Source organism: Pleuronectes platessa, chromosome 24 (genome assembly GCF_947347685.1).
Source record: "Pleuronectes platessa chromosome 24, fPlePla1.1, whole genome shotgun sequence".
In the NCBI taxonomy this organism is placed as follows: domain Eukaryota; kingdom Metazoa; phylum Chordata; class Actinopteri; order Pleuronectiformes; family Pleuronectidae; genus Pleuronectes; species Pleuronectes platessa.
The window spans coordinates 8,277,192-8,297,702 of NC_070649.1; the positions used below are offsets into that span (position 1 = coordinate 8,277,192).

At 37.7% G+C, this 20,511-nt stretch overlaps 1 protein-coding gene across 2 annotated transcripts; it reads left to right on the top strand.

The window, feature by feature from the left end:
* The first annotated feature begins 4,956 nt into the window (after nucleotides 1-4,956).
* cd99 (CD99 molecule) lies at nucleotides 4,957-20,220 on the top strand. Of its 2 annotated transcripts, XM_053416918.1 has the most exons (13): nucleotides 4,957-5,223; nucleotides 7,629-7,661; nucleotides 11,041-11,094; nucleotides 11,774-11,812; nucleotides 11,956-12,009; nucleotides 12,163-12,201; nucleotides 12,636-12,689; nucleotides 12,884-12,964; nucleotides 14,226-14,258; nucleotides 14,410-14,430; nucleotides 16,988-17,104; nucleotides 17,248-17,301; nucleotides 18,282-20,220. In XM_053416918.1, exons 1-13 carry the CDS (start codon nucleotides 5,160-5,162, stop codon nucleotides 18,308-18,310), a joined length of 672 nt encoding a protein of 223 aa, XP_053272893.1. In that variant the 5' UTR covers nucleotides 4,957-5,159; the 3' UTR covers nucleotides 18,311-20,220. The 2 variants fall into 2 exon arrangements, with proteins under 2 accessions (XP_053272893.1, XP_053272894.1); XM_053416919.1 differs by lacking the exons at nucleotides 16,988-17,104; nucleotides 17,248-17,301; nucleotides 18,282-20,220 and adding an exon at nucleotides 14,824-16,198.
* Nucleotides 20,221-20,511: the final 291 nt, after the last annotated feature.

The following is a 20,511-nucleotide window of genomic DNA, read 5'->3' on the forward strand; positions in this document are numbered from 1 at the left end:
TTCCAATCATACTTTTTTTTCTTATTAAATATAATTATAGCGACCAAAATGTACTGTATGACTCTTACCATCATCTGGAACTGTCAACTAACATTAACGTCATGGAATTTAAATTTGTTTATCTGACAACTATACTTAAGTGCACATGCATTCAACAATTTGTCAATAGACAGAATAAGGTCACAATTTTTTTTTACATTTGGACGTATAAGACGCTATTTGATATCATCAGCTTGTGATGTGTGCATGTGTTAAACTATTTTAGCCTACCTGTGTACAAATTGCCATTTAAGAGCACCCAAAGTTATGCATAAATCATTGTACACATTTTATTCTATTAACAGTGAGTTATGTTTATTTAAAAAAATTCATGTACAACACCCCTGAAATGTTATAAATGGGTAAATGGCAAATGTGTACTGTTAAGCACTCTGAGTAGTCATCATAACAAGAAAAGCACAATTTTAACACAGACCATTTATCTGTGACACTGAAGGGCATATGCAATTACTCAATTAGTATCTCCATGACAGAGAGCAAAATGGAATCAAACTTGAAATATCATTTGATCCTCTTGCTATGATGTCAAGAATAGTAGTGCTATACCCTGGATGTTAAAGGCACCCTACAACACTTGTGTGTGTCGCACTCCGGTCCAGATAATGCCGAGAACTTAACGAGTAAACCGAAGAAATACAAGTCAAAACAGCAACATGCCCTTCCCTCTGTTGACGGGTTTCTCAAGGTTGACAGTGAATGTGAATCATAACGCATGTCTACACTAACCTCAGCATTGCAATATTTCTGCTGCCGCCCAAGAATTAAACCTGCGGTGTGACTGATCCTAACTTCGCCATTTCATGGGGGTCACACACCCAACATTTTTTATTTATTGCTGTACAGAGAAATGCAAATACAATATACGATGATGCAGGTAAATGTGCATTTAATTGTGCTGAAAACTTAATAATGAAGAGCTTTAAAGATAATTTAATTGCTACTAACAATAAGGTGATGGATACCTACTGAGATCAAACCCCCATTTGATTAACTAACTAACATAAAATAGGAAATTAACAATTTGAGCAATAACTGTTTTATTTTATAATTTACATTCTTACATTCATGACTTTGGATTTTGATGAGTCATCAGTAACAGACCTTCTTAAACCTGGACTAGTTTTAGGTTCTTATTAAAAAAAACAAGCTTCAGCAGCCATACCAAGGCACGTACTTCCTGTCCAGACAAGCATATGTCATTTAATCTTTCGCAATTGATTTTTGTTTGCTTACTGTTTTTAAACTAGTTCTACGACTTCCGTGTTTGACATGACGTGCTGTAGAAATGTCTTGCCTTGCATTTCTGCTTTCTTATTGGCTCAATGTTTCCGTTCTCACAGGTCAACATCACAGATCAAGTCCTTGGAGTGGTAAGTGTGCAAATACAGGCCCACTAGTTTTTATTTTTACCAAATAATTTAGTCAGATATGTAAAAAGAATCCATGTTCACCAACAAATACCAGGAAGCAATGCTTTTTTAATAGCTAGATTTGTTAATGTCCTGCTGTATACAGTGCATGACTCATTTATCCCACATTTGGTTATGGGCGGAGTCCCTGATTTTGTTGGAACCTCCATTGATAACTACAAACCTCGGAAACTCCCAGCCTAGTGTTTGGAGGCTCAAGCTTTTGACTGAAATTAAATATTTGTGTTCACCATAACAGAAACACATAATTTACAACAACGAATACATCAATATTGTCTTAATCTAATTGCATAATTTCCTTTGTTTTTACAGTTTTTTTTATTTTCAGATACTGATTTTCAGATTCTACTTTGTACCCTTTCAATAATGATTGAGATTATTACTTTGATTATCAAAAGTAAATAACAGCTTGAATCGATATGATGTTTAACAGCTTTTATGTTTTTCTTCAACAGGATTCAGTTTGTTTGACAGGTTTCGTAACAGTGGTGAGTGACTTCAACAGAAATACATTTTGGTGGCATTCTCTGACAAACTTACTGCATATGGAAAAAGTTGTTACTGCTTTTATAGTTGCACACAAAATGTAAAAATACACCAGCATGTTATAGCTTAAAGACAAACAAAATCAGCACATCTCACACTTGGTAATTAACACATATATCGTATCTTATATATATATATATATATATCTTAATTGTCAAATTATATCTTTAAGGTATAGTGAGTAAAATATGTTTGGCAGTGACACCTTCCATTCATACATTCATGCAAACAATATCTATCTTACAGGAGATTCTTCCTTAAACCCCAAACCCACTAAAGCAACAAGTGAGGGTGAGTCTGAATGCATCTTTCAAACGTATCATGCCTCGATCAGAATAGCAGTGACCGGATTGTATTAAAAAAGTATTTTAATAAACATCTGTAGATGTATGTACTGTTCTTTAATCGGAATCCCTAGAAGTTATTAACTCTGTTAATACTTTGTTGGTTAAAGATTGACGTAGTGTTTCTGTAAATCCATAGATTCCAAACCCTTCAAACCGGTGGGAGGAAGTGAGTACACACAACTTCACTTGCTTAAAATTGGGTTGATAACAGTCTTCAGAGTTACAGTGACCTTCATGTAATATATTGAACAAGCTAAATCATCCCACAGAGCACAGAACATTCTTTACAGACACTTTATCAAGCAAAAGAGTAAACTCCACATTGACAAATATATAAAATGCTCAACTTGAGGAGCATCAGTCGACTGACTGATGGGATGATTACAATCTTGACTTTAATGTGTTAGCCCTGTTTGGAAGTAATCTATTTTAAATTTAACTTTAAATCTTTCATTCCTAGATGGATTTTCTCTGGAGGATGCTCTAAAGCCAGGTAAAAGGATAATGGACACTTCGTGGAAGAGTTTCTTCACCTGAATTTCAAATGTTTGCGACTTATTTGCATCACAACCAAATGTATAAAAAAAAGTGCAACCATGAACTCAGAGCTTTTCTAATAAATCTGATGAAATCAGGTGACCCAGCAGAAACAGAACAAGTTCAATTATTTATAACAACTTTAGATTTTACATATATTGTGTAAAAGTGTTTTATCTTGAGTGTTATGTTCTGATTATGTTCCCCCCAGCTGCAAAGCCGACTGACAATCCCACAGGTGAGTCAACAAACCTGCTACTCCGGTCATCTTGATAAAACACTAGAGAGCTTTGTCTAATCTTGAATTAAACTACCTATAACTGTATACATGTTTTGTACATGCAATGTATGTATTGAAAAGATTTCATACCAGCAGAATAAGAACATTTTATAAACTCTCCCTCAGATGATCAGGGAAATGTGGCTCAAAGACTTGGCAAAGTCATTGAGCAACAAAACCAGCAGCTCCGCCTGCTGCAACAGCTGATGGCTAAGTCCTCTTCCTGTTGCCTCAAATAAAAGGTATATTTTGAATAGGTTTCCCCAGATTTGCAAAATAAAAATGTTATCAGGACACAATTGCAGTCATCGACCCATTTACTCATTTTAACTGACTAACTTGTTTTTCTTTTTCTCAGGACATGAAGAGGATGGGTCAACAGCTGACACCATCTTGAATGTGCCTGAACTTCTGAATCTTTCTCCTGATGAATAAACGATTATACATTTATTCATGTTATGTCAATCTTTTCAAAATACGTGTTAAGCAGAACATCTGAACATAATTAAGGTTTAATGGGTATCAAGACACTGATGACTGTTTAAAGGATACTTTATCAAACTTTTAGTGAATCGATACAGATAATCATGAAGGGTTACCTTTTGTGTGATTCTATTTGCCTTATCCTTAGAAGACCACATTATTTTGCAAAGATGGTGCAAAGCAAAGTCCCAAACAAAGGGGGTAAGCCCAATTGGTTATCGAAAGTTCGATATAATAGATCAAAATATGTCAATGGCCCAACTACTGACCAATAAGATCAATCTACGGGTTCATAACAGGAACAGAAGAGTTAGCAGTAATGTGAGAAATAATACATGTCAACAGATATCTTTATAGATGATTGAAATGGTTGTTTTGCTCCAGACTTTCCGGGTGTCCACTCGTTTGGTGTTAAAACATCAAACGAGGGAGAGTTTCACAATATATAAATACCTCACAATAACAATCACCTCATTTCAAATTGAACAAAGATCCTTTGCCAAAATATTGTCTGAGAGTAGATGCAGACCAACTTCTCTATCTCAAGCTAGTCCGATAGCGTTTACTACAACACTTTAGTTGTCCTAATAACCGATATTTAATAAAACACTAAGTATAACTAAAACATAAACAACATCATGATCTGTATGTGAGGGGGGAGATTTGTAGGCAGCCAGACATTGTATTCAAATTCTGGAGTGACAGATAACATTTATTCAGAGTTGTCGGATCCCTGTCTCACTAGAAAGGAATTGTCTAATCATTGTCGTGACAGTCTGAAAATGGCTTCACTCCACTGGGCTGTGTTTAAAGATAGAGAGCGCAATGTGAACTCCTGCCTGTAGGGGGCAGCATTACGCTACCTGGCAACCCTAGAGTACAGCCAAACAGTTTGCCGTCACCGCAACTCACTGTTCTGTCTCTGAAACAACACGAGAGTTGGTTATACAATTTAAAAAATAATAATAAAAAAAAGGGTTCAGTGTAAACTGTCTACGCTGCAACCCGAAACGAATAACTGGTTGAACCCACATGTATTTACGCTTTAAATGTTGTTGTCCGGGTTCTTTGCTTTGCTGACAAGTAAGTTCAAATCAATTTGAAGTGATTAAATATTCAGGAGCTCCGTTAATGCTCTAAGGCTGAGTGGTGGATTCGATTTGTGTGAGGCTTCATATCTCTATTGATAAATAATGACAAGCCCGGAGATTCCTTGTAAAATCCTTTTTTATCGTGGGTGCGCACACACAGTGAACGCCCATGTCAGGCCGCGCCACACCCAGCGTGCTCGCCCATGGCAAAGTTGACTCACAGTCGGTAACAGGACACCAGTGAGAGCCGGAGAGCCGAGTCCTCAGATCCGTGCGAACTGGAGAAACACCCTCGAACACGGAGCAGAACACTCGGCGGCATTAGTAAGACTAGAAACTAAAAAGCTTTTAACGGAGCAGTGAAGGAATAAACTTCCCAGTAGACATGGCGTGTTGCCTGAGATTGGTTGTACTTCTTTTTCTCGTTGCTGGGACTTTAGGACAAGAAGGTAAGCCACTTACTAAAAAGGATCATAAAGAGGCATATATGTTGTTATTGTGTACACACACACACACCACATAGTCGCAACGTGTATTTTAGGCCAGGCTTTGCGGTTACTTTAAGACTGAACGTTTCTATTTCTAAGGCTATGCCATGATTTGCTGGAAGCGGTGGGAGGGGCATTCTCTTCCAGACGTGTTACATGAGCCTGACACAAACTTGCAGAGTAGAACCTAACCCTTTGTTTTCTCCGGTAACGGTTGTTTCAGTAATTGTACATCATGTCTATTTGTCACTATGTGGTCAATTCCACCGTTGTATGCCATGTTTTCGCTTTAAAATAATGACGCTACCCCATAAATACGACACCCCATAATGACAAGTTGAGACAGAAGTGGGATTTATCTTAATACATTTATTTTATGCCATGTTACACGTTTATTACGTATATTTAATTTATGCCTTGTTACACGTTTATTACATATACTTAATTTGTGCCTTGTTACACGTTTATTACATGTATTTAATTTATGCCGTGCCTAAATAGTGTTCCTCGACATAAACATCGTTAAAGTCACCACTGTGTAACGTCCCCTATTTATACGTGTTAATACTTAATTAAAGTTTGGATTGGCAAAATAGGTTTTAATAGGAGCAGCTCTCGGTATGAAATGAGATACTGTAATTTGATGGAGACCCGAGTATTTAGGTCACGGCCTGCAGCTAAATTATCATTGACCCAAATTATGATATGATTTGATTGTGTGGCTCCTTTTTGATCAATGAATAATTCATCTGGTTTATTTGAGGTAAGAGCATATTGAATTTTGTTTTCCAAAGGCTTAAATGGATTTCCAAAAGGAATGAATGCCCTGTATATACATCAATTGGGTAATGCTTGTTTTTTTATATGGGAATAATCTGATTTTCAAAGGATCGTCACATCATAGTTTATACCATATGATGACAAATTATTAATATGAAACGTTTAATCTCAATATTAAATGTCTCGGTTCTTTTGCAAAACTTAATACATTACTACATTATATGACATTCATGTTCTGACCCCTGTAATATTATTCCCACTAATTTAAATTTTTATGAACTTTAGGTCATGCCTACAGCCCTACAGGATGCAAAGATAGCTGAACATGCTTTTTTCTGCCATGCATTACACAATAATCAGACATCTTTGTGGCGTCTTCATGAAGTCACTATATGATATTTCAGGGAATCATCTTTTTCATCAATACAGCATCAGATTGTTCATTTAGCCTTAGCCACACACGCACATGCACACACACACACTTCTGTCTTACTGAGGACACTAATTGGCATAATGCTTTCCTTAGCTCTGCACCCTAACTTTGACCATCAAAGAAGGTCGGCGGCTCGATCCTAACCCTAACCCTTAAGCGCTTTGAGTTGCCATCAAGACTAGAAAAGCGCTATTTACAATTTACAACTTAATACCCAATCTAAACCTTACCCTTACCAATACCAAGTCTTAATCCTCGAACAGCCATTTGAAAGTGGGTCAGAGTATTGGCGAGAATCACTTCACAAGGTTTGTAGCTCTGTAAGGTTTAGGCTAAAAAAAAGGTCCTCGCAAAGTTATCTGGCAAATATACAACATGCATACAGGGAACGCGTCACTTCTCTGATGAGTTTCATTTAGTCATGCTTATTATGTTGAGGCTTTCAAATAATATTTAATATCCTTACATTGGATATTTGGGAAATTGGGATAAAAGGGAATGTAGCATGTTTGACGGTCATTCCTCCATGGTTCATTCATCATAGATTTATATTATTGTAAGAATCTTAATAACTAACAGCTGTATGCTGAAAGAACATCTTAGAGTCAAGGCTTTTCTCAGCTTTATTGAATTGGCCAAATAAATCAGTTACTGCAGACTGTCACTGATTTAAATGGATCTGTTTAGGATTTAATTACATTTTTCTATGTTATCGTGGTGCTTTACCCTCTGGTTTGTGAAATTAATTGATCTAAAAGGATGTATAACTCCACTCTGTCATTTTATATGTCAGAACTCTATATCGTATACATAAGAGTTAGTAATTATAACTATTTTACAACCTCCTGGGTAAAAAGTGCCGGCATGTGCTTTACTGTGGAAAACCACGTTACTAGTTTCACTAGTTATTCAGGTTCCAAAGCTGTTTATTGAGCTACTGCTACCATAGCAACTTGCAAATATACTGTATGACTCCTTGCATCACCCAAACACGGAACACATCTTCCCACTGTGCAGGGAAACTCAGAAAACAATGTGTGGCTGGTCGCTGTAGAGTCACACGGGTTCGGTGAAAGGCAGATAAATACTAGAGCTGGTCAGTCGTTCTATGTCAGTGCTGATTGATAATGTGCTCCCTTGTCTTTTCATGCAGGATTTGACCTTGCGGATGCCCTTGGTGATCTAGGTGAGTGACTCTCTCAGTAGAATTAGTGGTTGTAATAATAACAATAACAATAAAGGATATTAAACCAGAACTGATGCTTATAACAGAAACTATTTTAAAAGATTTTTTTAAAACAATAAAATCTTAAAAACAGGACATTAAAGCAATGGAAAGCAAAGTAATTAAGACCATACAAATACATATTTTGCATTTCCTGCAATCAAATTTAAGACTGAAGACATATCAGTTCACTGTTACTCCATATCTGCTGCTGAGTGAACTATATTTATTTTTTCATTTGACTGCTCTGTTGGAAATTTATCAGGAGATCTGAAATAATGAGTTTGTGATTCCGGAGTGGTCTTAGAGGTTTCATTATTAGCTCTGCAGAGGGTAACACAGCCAGCAACATGGCTCAGAGTGCAACCACGAGAGGTTAGGGTTAGACAAGACCGTCTGATATCAAATACACAGTTGCACAAAAATAGGGTCGACAGGAAGTGGACGACATTTACTGTCAGAGACAATATGTATTGTCTCTGTATGTATTCTGTCACTGACAGTAAATTTTGAATACGTCTGTGACAGTCTGTCACAGATTCATTCAAAATTGACCCGATTTGAAGTCGGTCTGGCAATCAAGTTGGGTGTGCTTTAACATGGGGAATATGTTTATGCACAAACAAGTTCCTGATTAGATATTTATTACTATGTCTTAAATTGGTAAAATCTTTATTCATAGCTGCACATTCATTCAGTCCTTCCTGACTTTATTTCTCCTCTCGATACTTCTCATTCGCCCTGATACAGACAAGCATGTAATTATTATTACCATCATAATTATTATCATTATAATAATTATTATAATTATTGTAATTGTATAGTATATAATACACTGTACTCAAAGATATAAACAGCGCTTTGGCTCAAAACATTATGACTGTTTGATATAATAAAATAACCTACCTAAGCAGAGGACAGTCAGATCAATAGCTGTCACAAGAGACACATTCAGAACGCATTGTAACGTCAGGTGAGCAACATAATTTGGTCTTTACAAACGCAAGTGACAAATCTGCTAGAGCTGGGAAGTGAGATCCACTCACAAGTCACAGGAGAATCATTTAGTGAACAGAAGGACTAAAGCCCGCTCAGACCACATCCATCCAACTCAAGTGACAACCGCTGACCTGATACAGTTTCATAATCATACACACGCGCACGTTTTCTGCGTGATCTCCATTTACTTTAAAGAGACTTTCGGTTAATAAAATGTACCGCAACAAAGAATTGGCGTCCACACCTGCTGCGCCCACGCGACACTTCCTTACACGACCGGCAGTGGAGAGAGAGAAAGAGGAAGAGAGCTACTACTGTGTCCCTAAATAAACTTCTCCGCCTCCGCGCATCGCCGTCCTGTCAGGGAAATTAGAGCTGTGATTTTATACCTACAGTGGCATATAAACATAACTGGAGAAGTAAAACTGATTAAAGTATCCTGTTTTAGCTAAAGCATTTATTAAGGATTAACCCTACTACTCATATATATGCGTCTTTCTTAAAAAGTTCTTGGATATTGATTATTTATCGACATAAACACTTATAAAGTTAAAAAAGCTGTATGCCACCACACATATATGCTGATATGAACTCGCTCTATATAAATAGGTATTAAAACATATACTAGATGTTCAGTTTCCTTGTATTATAAATCCTTGTGGCATAAACCAATATTACATGAAAGGGACACTCCCTGCATCAATGCACTGAGACATATGCATCATCTTTAATCATGAACACATGATCAGAACACACGTGCCTCCGGCGCCTCGCGCTCTGCACCTGTGGTTTCGGCGGCAGGCCTATTTTTTGCTTTTGCCGCGAGCGGATCGCGCCAGGAAACACCCTGAAAATTATTGAAAAATATATTAAATAGGATATAAATGGTCAAATATGCATCCCATACTTCTAATTTACTTGCTGTTGTTCTGGAGTTTCAATTTCCCAGATTTTTCCCCATCACATTATTAAATCTCCCCATCTGCCCATCCACCACAAAAGCACAAGCAGACAGAGGGAGAAAGAGAGGGATGGGGCTATGAAGACCATCATCATTTACCCCCTACATTGAACGGAGCATACAATAAAATACATTGGCACTATAATTAATTTGGTCTTTGCAAACAGAAGTGACATATGTGTAACCACTTAGAGAGGAAGTGAGATCTTATCCCAAGCAGCCACAGAAGACTCATTCTGGTTGCATGTTCCTGCCAGGCTTGAACAGGGTGTAAAACTCCATGTGTAAACAACGTAGCATTGTCCTGTTGTTGTGACATTAACAGATGGTACACCATCAGTAATTGTCCCATCTAGTATGGCTTTAAAAGTAAAGCAACATTATGATTCCCATAACAAGAGAGCTGTGTCCTGTTGAAAGTCTGCAACAACCGTGGTAGCAAAACGTTTTTAAAGGACCCAAATTCACATCCACTTGTATGACACCAAGGTCTACCTGGAGCATTGTGCATTATACAGGCTTATTTGTCTCAGGATGTTAAACTTCTGCCACTGGTATATTTATAAAACTTAGATAAGATACCATCACATGGATGAATGAGATTCTTCACACACTAAGTTTCTTTGTGGTGTACCTGATGGCTTCTCTTCAGATCTGTTTTTCTCTCTTAACAAAATTACACACTTACGTCTTCTCCATTTCACTGTCATTGTTGTAGTGTTTTATGTTCATAAATAATTATTAGTGCTGTCAAACGATTAAAATATTTAATCGCGATTAATCGCATTTATGTCATAGTTAACTCAAAATTAATCACGATTAATCGCAAATTTGTATCTATTCTAAACGTCCGTTCATTTATTTTTTTTCTCCATAATTTGTTTTTCGTTTTAATGCTCTATCAACATGGAAAAGTGGATTGGCTTGCTTTATGCAAATGTTTTATTTTATTGAAAAACAACACTGCCAAACAGGGCGGTACAAAATAAAATCATTAAGTGCACATTTCAGGTAAACAAGGAGTCAGCCTATAGTGCAGCTAAACCATGGCTTAATATTTTCTTTTTTTCAAGTTTGCTGTGAACATAGCATTCAGGCCTCTTATTTCAGAAACAATGAACCTTAACAGTTAGGTTACCAATAAAAGGTCAGACTGGAGGCGAACACAGATACTGAAGCTCGTTAGAAAAAACTGCAGCTTCTGCTCTGATCAAGAAGCTGCAGCGCTGATCTCTGATCAGCTGAGACCAAAGAAACTCTGGGGTTTTCACTGTTTCCACTGATAAAGAGCAGGTTTTTGAGAAGTAAAAACATATTTGTGTCATTGTAAATTTTATAGCTACAAATAATAACACTGGTTCTTTCTTTGTATTCCCTTAGATCCACCAACTGTAAAACCTAAGGAGGAACCAAAGGCCCCGGAGAAAACTGATGGTTTGCACCTTCTCACCTCTCATGACATCCAGATTTCTTTTAGATTTTTCTGTACATACAAATGATTTCCAGATGATGAATCTTTGAGGTTTAGTCACCCTTGTCTGAAAGGTCATGGGACAATTTTCACAACCTCAGGTCATTTGCCATGTTCCCTTTTGTCCGTGGACAGTTTAATAACGATCTCCACCAACCGACACCGCCTAGAACTGTTTCAGTAAGACTACGAGTGGTGGGGCCAGGTCTGTGAGGCAGCTCTCAAGCACCAGTGGTGCTTTGATCTAACTGCTACCATCTGCAATACTGGTGGGATGATTCTGAAACCATAGACAAAACAACTACACAAATCTTGTGTCGTGATACGGACCAGCCGCGATGCCCCAAAACTCAGCATGCTCTCTCAGCACTGGATGAAACCTCTAGAACAGTGTGTGTGTTTGTGTGTGTCCGAGAGAGAGAGAGACAGAGAGAGATTTCTTTACCAAATAACTTTCTAGCTATGAAATTATAAATGGTGAAGTTTGTAAAGTAATTCAGTTATTTGAGTGACGCTATGTTTGTATAATATGGTTTGTTTGGTCCAGTTTAAATCCCTCCCACTTCCTTTTCCTCTCAGGTGGGCTGGACCTTCAATACAGTGTGGGTCAGTGTTTAATGTTTGTGTGCTTGTGTATTACAGGTGGCTTCGGACTTGATCTGAGTGATGCATTTGGACCAGGTAAAATCCAGCGTGCAAGCTGGTGTTATTTTTGTTTGCTCTTTTTTTCCCTGTGTTATCCACAAGTTTGTGTATTTTGATGTATAATATGAATGTATTCTTTGTTCTTTGTGTCCTTGTCTGCGTGAATTATTTTTCTCCAGACGAGACAGCAACTGTGAAGCCAAAGCAACCAAGTTCTGGTGATACTGGTGAAGGTTGGTTTAATATTTTCAGCCACACGATGGTTTTGCTTTAGCTGAGGTTTCATGTGGTTATTTGGGATGTGAATCAACTGGTTTGCCTCATAATCTATCAGGAAGGACACTTGATTGGTCAGTGTTTAATGTTTGTGTGCTTGTGTGTTACAGGTGGCTTCGGATTTGATCTTGGTGATGCAGTGGGCCCAGGTAAAACCGTCAGATGAAATGGTTCAAATAAATGTGGATATCTTTATTATTTAAACGGTCGAGGTATATTTGTTATGCAAGTTGACTTTTTTCTGAAAACCCCCTCTACAATTAGCAATTGTCCAGTTAGAGCACCTGTTATTATAGTCATGATAGGCATGTCAATATTTAGTTTCCCCAACATCATATTATAATGCAGAATCAAAACATTCAAAATAAACCTTTTCCATATCTGACTAACAAGTTTATAACCTACAGCAGTAAGTATGAATTCCAAGGGCAGGGCGTTTGATTCTGTATTAGTTCATGGTGTTACAGATAATGTTTTAAAAAGCAGCATTCTTGCTTATCCAGCTTTTCTTTTGGTTTCTTACCCCTTTTCAACCATTGTGATCCTATAATATAATATAATAATAATATTTTTTTTCTCCCAGACACCGACCCCAAACCTGACAAACCTGCTGTCAAGCCACCAACGAACACAGGGGGTAAGCCTTCAAAAACACTGCCACATTCTCCATTCTCCTGAAAGCCGACATCCACAGACTGAGTAGCTTGTGAAAAAAATCCCAAAGTGGCGAGACATTAACAGACTGTTGCTTTTATCCTTAGTGTCATGACTAGAATGATTGTATTGAGAAAACAAATAAATTGATATTTAAATATTGTACCTTTCCTGCAGGTGGTGGATCATTTAGTGACTCCGATTTGTCGGATATCGGTGGAGGTGGGGAGTACAAGCCAGATGGAGGCAGCTCAGGAGGTAATCTTCACACTAGAAACATTTCTCATTTTGATTGGGGCTTCAATCTGTGTTGCCAGTCACTGAATTGATGTATATGAGGTTGTATGCCACATTCCATAATACTTCCCAATGTATGTCATTCACTCACAGTCGTATGAGTTCAATTAGACGCTGAAATATAAGATAGATGTGAATCTTTTTTATCTGCATTACAGTGTATTAGTAGAGTGAGCTAGTTTGAACCAGCACCACCATTAAGGGTGCAATTGTGTTTCTCAAAAGATTGATGATTTTATTTTATCTCCTGAATGTAGCTGCAACAAAACTATTGATGTATATATACATTTTATTCAACAAGGACACAAATTGCTTTCTTTTGCAACAATAAATGTGCACTTACACCATGTTTCTGTCCAGTAAACAATAACATATTGCTTTGTTTAATTCATACTTCCGAGTACATATTGTTTTTTGGAGAGAACAACCATTGTTTTCTCCATTGTTGTTTGTTTAGATATCCTTCACTACCTCTGACTCAGCTTAGTGGAGTAATTCAAGGCAATGTTCATGGTAACATTTATTTATTGTCATAGTAACTGATGTAAGGGGGTCATGTTGTTACATACAAATGTTTTGATCACATATTCACGTTGCCAAAGGGAAATGGAAGTAGTTTGTAGTAAATAATAGACAGATGTGTGTGTCACAGACAGCAGGAGTCATGCAGGGCTGAGGCATGCAGTGTGTTGTGGTTTTAATGAGACTTTCCAATTCCCCAACAGACAGTTTGTGACTGTTCAGAGGAAAATCCGATCTGTGTCACGTGAAGTGAACAGCCATATCTCATTTATATAAGACTAATTCAAAAGTCCTGTCACTTGTCCGAAGACGCTTTACCACAGTTTACACTTATTGTGGTGGAAATGTACAAATGAAAGGGTAAACAGAAGGAAAAGACAAAAATATAAAGAATTGTAATTCCCTCTTTTAAGGATGTCTTTGTGTCTCTGCACTGGGGGGTTAGTCAGAGCATGGGAGGATCTGGTCTTTCTGCCAAAGAAAGAAAAAATGAATAAATAGCCAGATGCTGATTAGAACCACATGACTGGTTATCACATCTTAGGCGGCAGCTACATTAACATGTTATTAACTGCAGCTTACAGCACTCACAACTTCTCAGTCAGAATTTTAGTCATAGTGAAAATAAACTTGTAAAAGGGGAGATCGATGGGACAGGAATATTGATCCAGCTTGACTTTTCTCCTTCTTTTGAACGCAGGCCGTCCAGAGGGCCCGGGCTCCGATTCTCACGGTAAGGGAAACTTCCTATATTTACTGGGCCTGCCTTTGGTTCTCTAAGTCATCTGTTTAAAAAAAAAAAAATCACTGACTATCTTGAGAAGTACATATCCATGTCCAGCGTTGAGACCTTTCTAAAGATTTGCTTTCTGTATTCTTCACAGGCGGTGCTGATCAACCTCAAGGTAAATCCCCCATCGCTGATCTTGTCTGGTGCTCTTCCGGGTGTTCTTCCTGTCTTAGTGCGTGCGTGCTCTCTCATCGCGGGCATCATTATTTTCTCCTCTCCCAATTGATTTGCTCTCGTGCTGCTGTCGGGCATTTCCTGTCATAGAGGAAGCTGTGTATGCCGCTGCTGTTTCCATGCTCGTGCATTGTGGTTTGTGGTTTTCAAAGCACGGGTCCTTTTAAATATTTTTCCGACTCAGTTTGGATTTATTTGTCTTTTCACCTGACAAACATGGCAACTCTGATTCTAAATTGGCCCTTGGCTTGAGTTTCATAGCGGCATATTCCTCATATTGACACCCCTGGTCTGGTTTCTCTGGCTAAAACGATACAATTGTGTGTCGTTGCAGATCCAGACCTCCCGTGGGGCCAAATCCTGAAGATGCTAAATGCTAACATGCCGGAGGAATTCTATATGTGGATCTCCAACTTAAAACAAGTCTTAACGCCCCTGTTAGAGAGGGCCATGAATCTTCTACAGGCTATGCCATGAGCCATTGGTCCATTTATGTTCTGACTGGCTTTCAGGTCTGATGTTGCTGTTGAATAGAGGTTTGCTGGTGGTTTACAAATGTCTGTGGGACTGGATGTAAACATATATAAGGGTGTTTGAAAAGCCAGGAATCGAAGAGAAATTGTCAAGGTGGTGAAAGTGTTCTCATTTTTTTGTTCCCAACATATGGAATTCCGGGGTTGTGTGGTGCTCCCCTTTGTGCTTAAGTTTAAAGGATTTCAACTGGAGCTCTGGAGGACCTAGGATAAACATATTATGAACTAAAGGTTTCAGTGTGTAGGAGTTATTAACATCAGGTTGGTTGTATAATGAGGTGTTTCTATTAAATTGTCCACCCCTTTTAAAGTAAAAGAGACCGAGGCATGTTTTTCATTTCTGTTATTAGACTGTCTTCCAGAGCTCTTTCTGTCTTTCCAACTCGGCTCAGTTGTTTACAGATACATGCCAACTGCTGAGCCACCATCAGGTTTAAACTATGCAGCCCTGCAAGTATTATATAGCATTGAGTTTGGGTGTGTATGCTTTCCTACTTTCTTTTTTTTCATATCTACACCCTGCTCTCGTCGGTGCCATGACTCATTCATGTTTTGCTGTTAGACGCCATTTATCTAAAGGTGGAGTCTGAACTCCTGTTACATAGTAGACCACATCTATTTGAATGAGCTACTTTTCACAATAAGACTATGGTGGAAGGCCGTTTTTCCTGGTATTTTATTACCACTGAACATGTTCTTATGTGAGGAAATGAAGAAAGCACTGTTCCCAGATGACAGTTCTGTTTTGTTACGTTTTGAGATCTAAAAATGCACTCAAAAGCATATGTGTTTTATTATTTTGTGGTGGCTTTGTGAATGTTTCTTTCTATCCTCCCTTTCTGGGCATGTGTGGCCTGCATTCCTAGCATTCCTAGCACTCATGGGATTGTTGTAACCCTGTTTGTTATTAAGAAAACCCATCATCTTTGAATAATGTTAAAGTTGAGATATTTTAGCACATGATGTTTTTTTCCCTTTTAGCACTTTGTAGCTTATGAATAGCTCTTTGTGTACTTTGGTAACTGGGAGCATATTTATTTTTGGTGGGTTTTTTGTAGTTGCAATTTTTAAAAGTTTACCTTGAGTCTTGATAGGATTTGTAACATTGATGCAATCACGAGAGTGTAAGAGAGTGATGACTGCTGTGATAATGAATAAAGGATGCGTCATCAGTGATCAGTTTGATTTGTCGATCCATCAAGGCTGGAGAAGCCAATGAGCATAGTGGAAAGAACACCGACCATTATCGAGTCCCTCAGGTGTCCTGCATGTGTATGGGAAAGAACATGCTCAGCATTTCTCAGGAGTATGTCAGGCCCTAGGCTGGCATCCTGTTTTCTTTTGTATTTTTTTCTTTGTGTGTCTAGGCAACGCCCTATTTTTTCACACTGTACCATCGTGACACACACATCTAGCTCATGACTCACTGCGGTTTTACAGTCATGCCAATTCCTCAGAACAGCTAGGTTTATTGGCTTGTGTGTTTTGTGTGTGCGCGTGCTGCCTTTGTGCTCCACCCTGCCCTGGTGTTTGGGTGTGTTTTTTTTTTTTTACTCTTAATCCACCTTTTTTTTGGGGGGGGGGGTAGATCTAGTCTCTGCACTGGTGTTTAGTCGGAAAAGGAATTGGTTTTTCTGTCAAAGACAGAAATGAATAAAAAGCCGCTAGGACCGTTTTTTTAGACTTATTAGAACTTTTTAAAGTTTTTCCTTGACGTGTGTGGGATGAACTTTTTTCAAACTCAAAGTAGACTGTTATTTAAAGTTATGGACTGCCACTTTGTGGAAAAGGGAGGTTATAGCAGCTCACTGGTTTGGAAAACTTTGTTCTACAATTCATCAAATACTCTCACTTGAAATATGGTTAAGGTCAGTGTAAATCTCCAGGAAATCAGTTCAAGTCAACGCAATGTCTATCGAAGTCATAAAGACATCTGTGTGTGCGTGTCTCTGCCTTGTGCTGCAGAAGCTGGACCTGGAGCGATTGCAGGAATTGTCAGCACCATAGGAGTCGCTCTGGCCGGGGTAGCAGGCAGTTACTTTGCTTACTATAAGAAAAAGCTCTGCTTCAAGCTGCAGGGAGGTCAGTATGTTTTTCTTTGTCCAATACCTGACATTTTTACAATGGCATAAATTATATATATATATATATATATATATAGACTAGTATAAAACAGTTATCATGGCAGATGACGGAGAGATCATATTGATAAAACCTTCCCTCAGGTGTGGATCCTGAAAGTGGTAAAGCCGGGGCTGGCACTCACTCTGAACCTCAAGGTGAGTTTCTTTGTTTTTCTTGGACACTTACTGCAAATACATTTTGCTGTTTACATTGAACTGAAGGGTCATGATCAGGTGGGTCTCTCATCGCCGTGACTTAACGGTACAGCTTTATCAAAAATACAGTTGATATAAAGAAAGATATACCCTCTGTCCATCTTGTTCGAAAGGCAAGGGCCCTTGTAGCTTCTCAGCATTATAATACATGAACGTGAAAGGAGGATAGTCAGTACAGCTGTTCACAAATGTATACATTATTAACACTATGTAATCATAAGAAGCATATTTAAGCCTATAAAACATTACTTACTGTCAGTAAAGGTACAGAATTATTAGCAGTTAAATATACGTAGTGTTATGCAAATAGGCCGGTCAGTATAATGTATAACATTCAAAATCAATGAAATTTTATATGTATAGCGCCAAATCATAACATACATTATCTCAAGGCAATATACGTGTTAAGGTTGAGACCTTAAAAATTATAGAGAAACTCAACAGTTCCCACAATGAGCAAGCACTATTTAAGCTTGGTCAGGCTGGTTATTATAATAAAAATGGTATGAGTGACAATAATAGATAGCAGCACCAGTTAATGCAATAATAATAATAATAATAATAACACTTTAAGTCTAACCTTAAATATAGAGATTAGAGATGGTGTCTGCCTCCTGATCCCAGAGTGAAAGCTGGTTCCACAGGGGAGGAGCCTGATATACTGTATTTTATATAATTATTGCATTATTGTTTCAGTAGTATTGTACTGTTATATGTTGTGCTTTATTTACAGCTCCGTATTAACAATGCATATTTTAAGCCCTATCTAGATATGTATCGTTCAACAAGTCCACAGAAAAAAGCTGCCTTAAAACTAGCCTGTAGGCTGACACCTAGTGGTAAATAACAGATAGTGCAGGTAGTTACTCTATATTTTGTATTGACTCTTGCACTCGTTGTTCTGTTCTTTTACCTTCCAGTACTCAGTAACCTGCTCAGCACAAACTAGACGGCCTCTTTTCCAAGCACAAGACAAAGGGGGTCTCTACATCAACAACATAGAAGTTTATTCAACTTCTATGAGACCTTCTCTGCATCATTCTGCAGCCGGATTAGTTAAAACTATAAAAAGCTGAAGCCTAACTGACAACTGTCCAACTCAAAATAGTCACGTACCATTTATTTCTCCATTCACTTTGAACAAAACCTCAATCCTGGTTGTTTTATAGAGCAAAGTGGGGATTTCAGCATGTATATTTGCACGGAGCTCTGTGTCCATGTGCTTTGGCTGTGTGTGAGTCCGGTACCAGCTTTCTTTCTTTTCATAATTTTAACACTGTAAAGCGTGTGTAGTTTAACAAAGTTGCTAAGTGGGTGGGGCACGGTGAGGTGGACATCTTTTTTTCCTATGGTCTTCTGCGATACATTGTGGTATTAGACTCACTCAGTTGGCATCAAAGAAGGATTGAACAAACCTTTAATTGTATTTGTTTGGCTCAGAATGTATATACTTCTACTCTTTCATCTAGCTGTTTTTTTCAGCTTAAGCTCCTATCAAAGCAACTCAACACTCTCTGCAGAACTTTCAAACTAAAAGCCTACCACTAACTAGATCTGTTGAGGTAAGGCTTTAATGTGAAACTGCATTCCTCAGGAAGGGCCTATTTTAATTGACAGCTATTTAAATTAGAATTCAGTCAACAGTGGACAGCGCGATAACAAGATAATTAATCAGCTGATTATTAGCAATATATTCTATTTTTAGATATTCATTGTCTTTACTGATCTACATGAAGGATTTAAGTGGCACTTCATGGCGTTGGAAATATAAACTACAATTGTTTTTTCAATATTTGCCTGGCTGTTTGAATAAAACATTTCAGATAGTTTCCCCAGCCAAACATTAAGTTGACAACAAATATCGTGAAATTCAGCATACAACACAAGTAAGCTATATCGAAGATGTAAACTACCTAAGTCAGAGTATGTGTTATCATATATGACATCCTTTTTAGAATTAAACATTTTTTGTAACTGTGTGAGCACCACGGCTTCCCCATGTCCTGATCTCATCGACTGCTGGTGCCGGCTTGTGAGCTCTTTTATTTAGTTTTATTCTTTCATAGCTGCACTGACCAATTTTTTGCTGGTTACAAACGCACAGAAATTGTGTTTCCCTTTGGTGATTTCTTTGCTTTAACAAGCCAATGTCGATATTAAAGTGAGACATCTAACATTGTTATATTTTTATTATTCTAATTTAAGACTCTTTTTTGACTTTATTTTTGCATGCAAAGCAGCATTACCATCACTGTTGAGTCTGTTTATTTTTAAAGACAACTATTATCAGCTGCATTTATGTCTTCATTACATTTTGGTGCATTTTGTTATTCATGTGAATCCACGAAGAAAAAGCATCGATTTCGCACATCCTGCGATTAGACAAAACCAAATAGACAAAACAACTGCAGATAGGTCTTGCCTATTGTGCCATTTATCTGTTCGTATGGGTCTTAAGTTGCAATATGCTCTCTAGCAATGTAATCAGTTTTTTTAATCACAAATATGCACACTTATGCACACTAATAAACGTTATTGCATCAGGGAATGCCAGTTGAGCGAGAATTGTTATGATGCCAAACAATACATTGAATTGCATCCTTGTTGAGCTGTAAATACTTGAGAATAAGGTGTATAGATATCCGCTTCAGGCTGCGTGCTGCAGTGTGCTTTGAGCATTTCAATATCAAAATGAGCACGAGCTCAATTTGAAGTATATTTTGAGTATTTCTTTTGTTGCAACTTTTACAAGCAGAAACTTGATTCAGTTTTTATCTCATCCGATGGGATAAATGTTTCTTTTTGAGTGGATTTAACGTGTGTGTACATGTTTTCAATAAAGTGCTGTTGTGTACAGTTTATGAAGTATTGCTACTCTGTTATATTCTGCTGTATAACAACTAATCCAAGTTGAGCACAGATATTTATTTAAAATGTTTGGGATCAGTATCAACACATGGTCCACTTACTAGCTTTTCAGAGTTTTTATGCAAACAGGTCTCGTAAAAAACAACCGAGTTCATTTATAAACAGGATAACTGAGAGAACTACTTTTGAACTGAGTCTGTGTACACTTTAAATTTGCTGATGATGTGGGTGTTAAGCCTTTTATTGAAATAATGCTCCGATTGACTTGATAACGGAATCAAA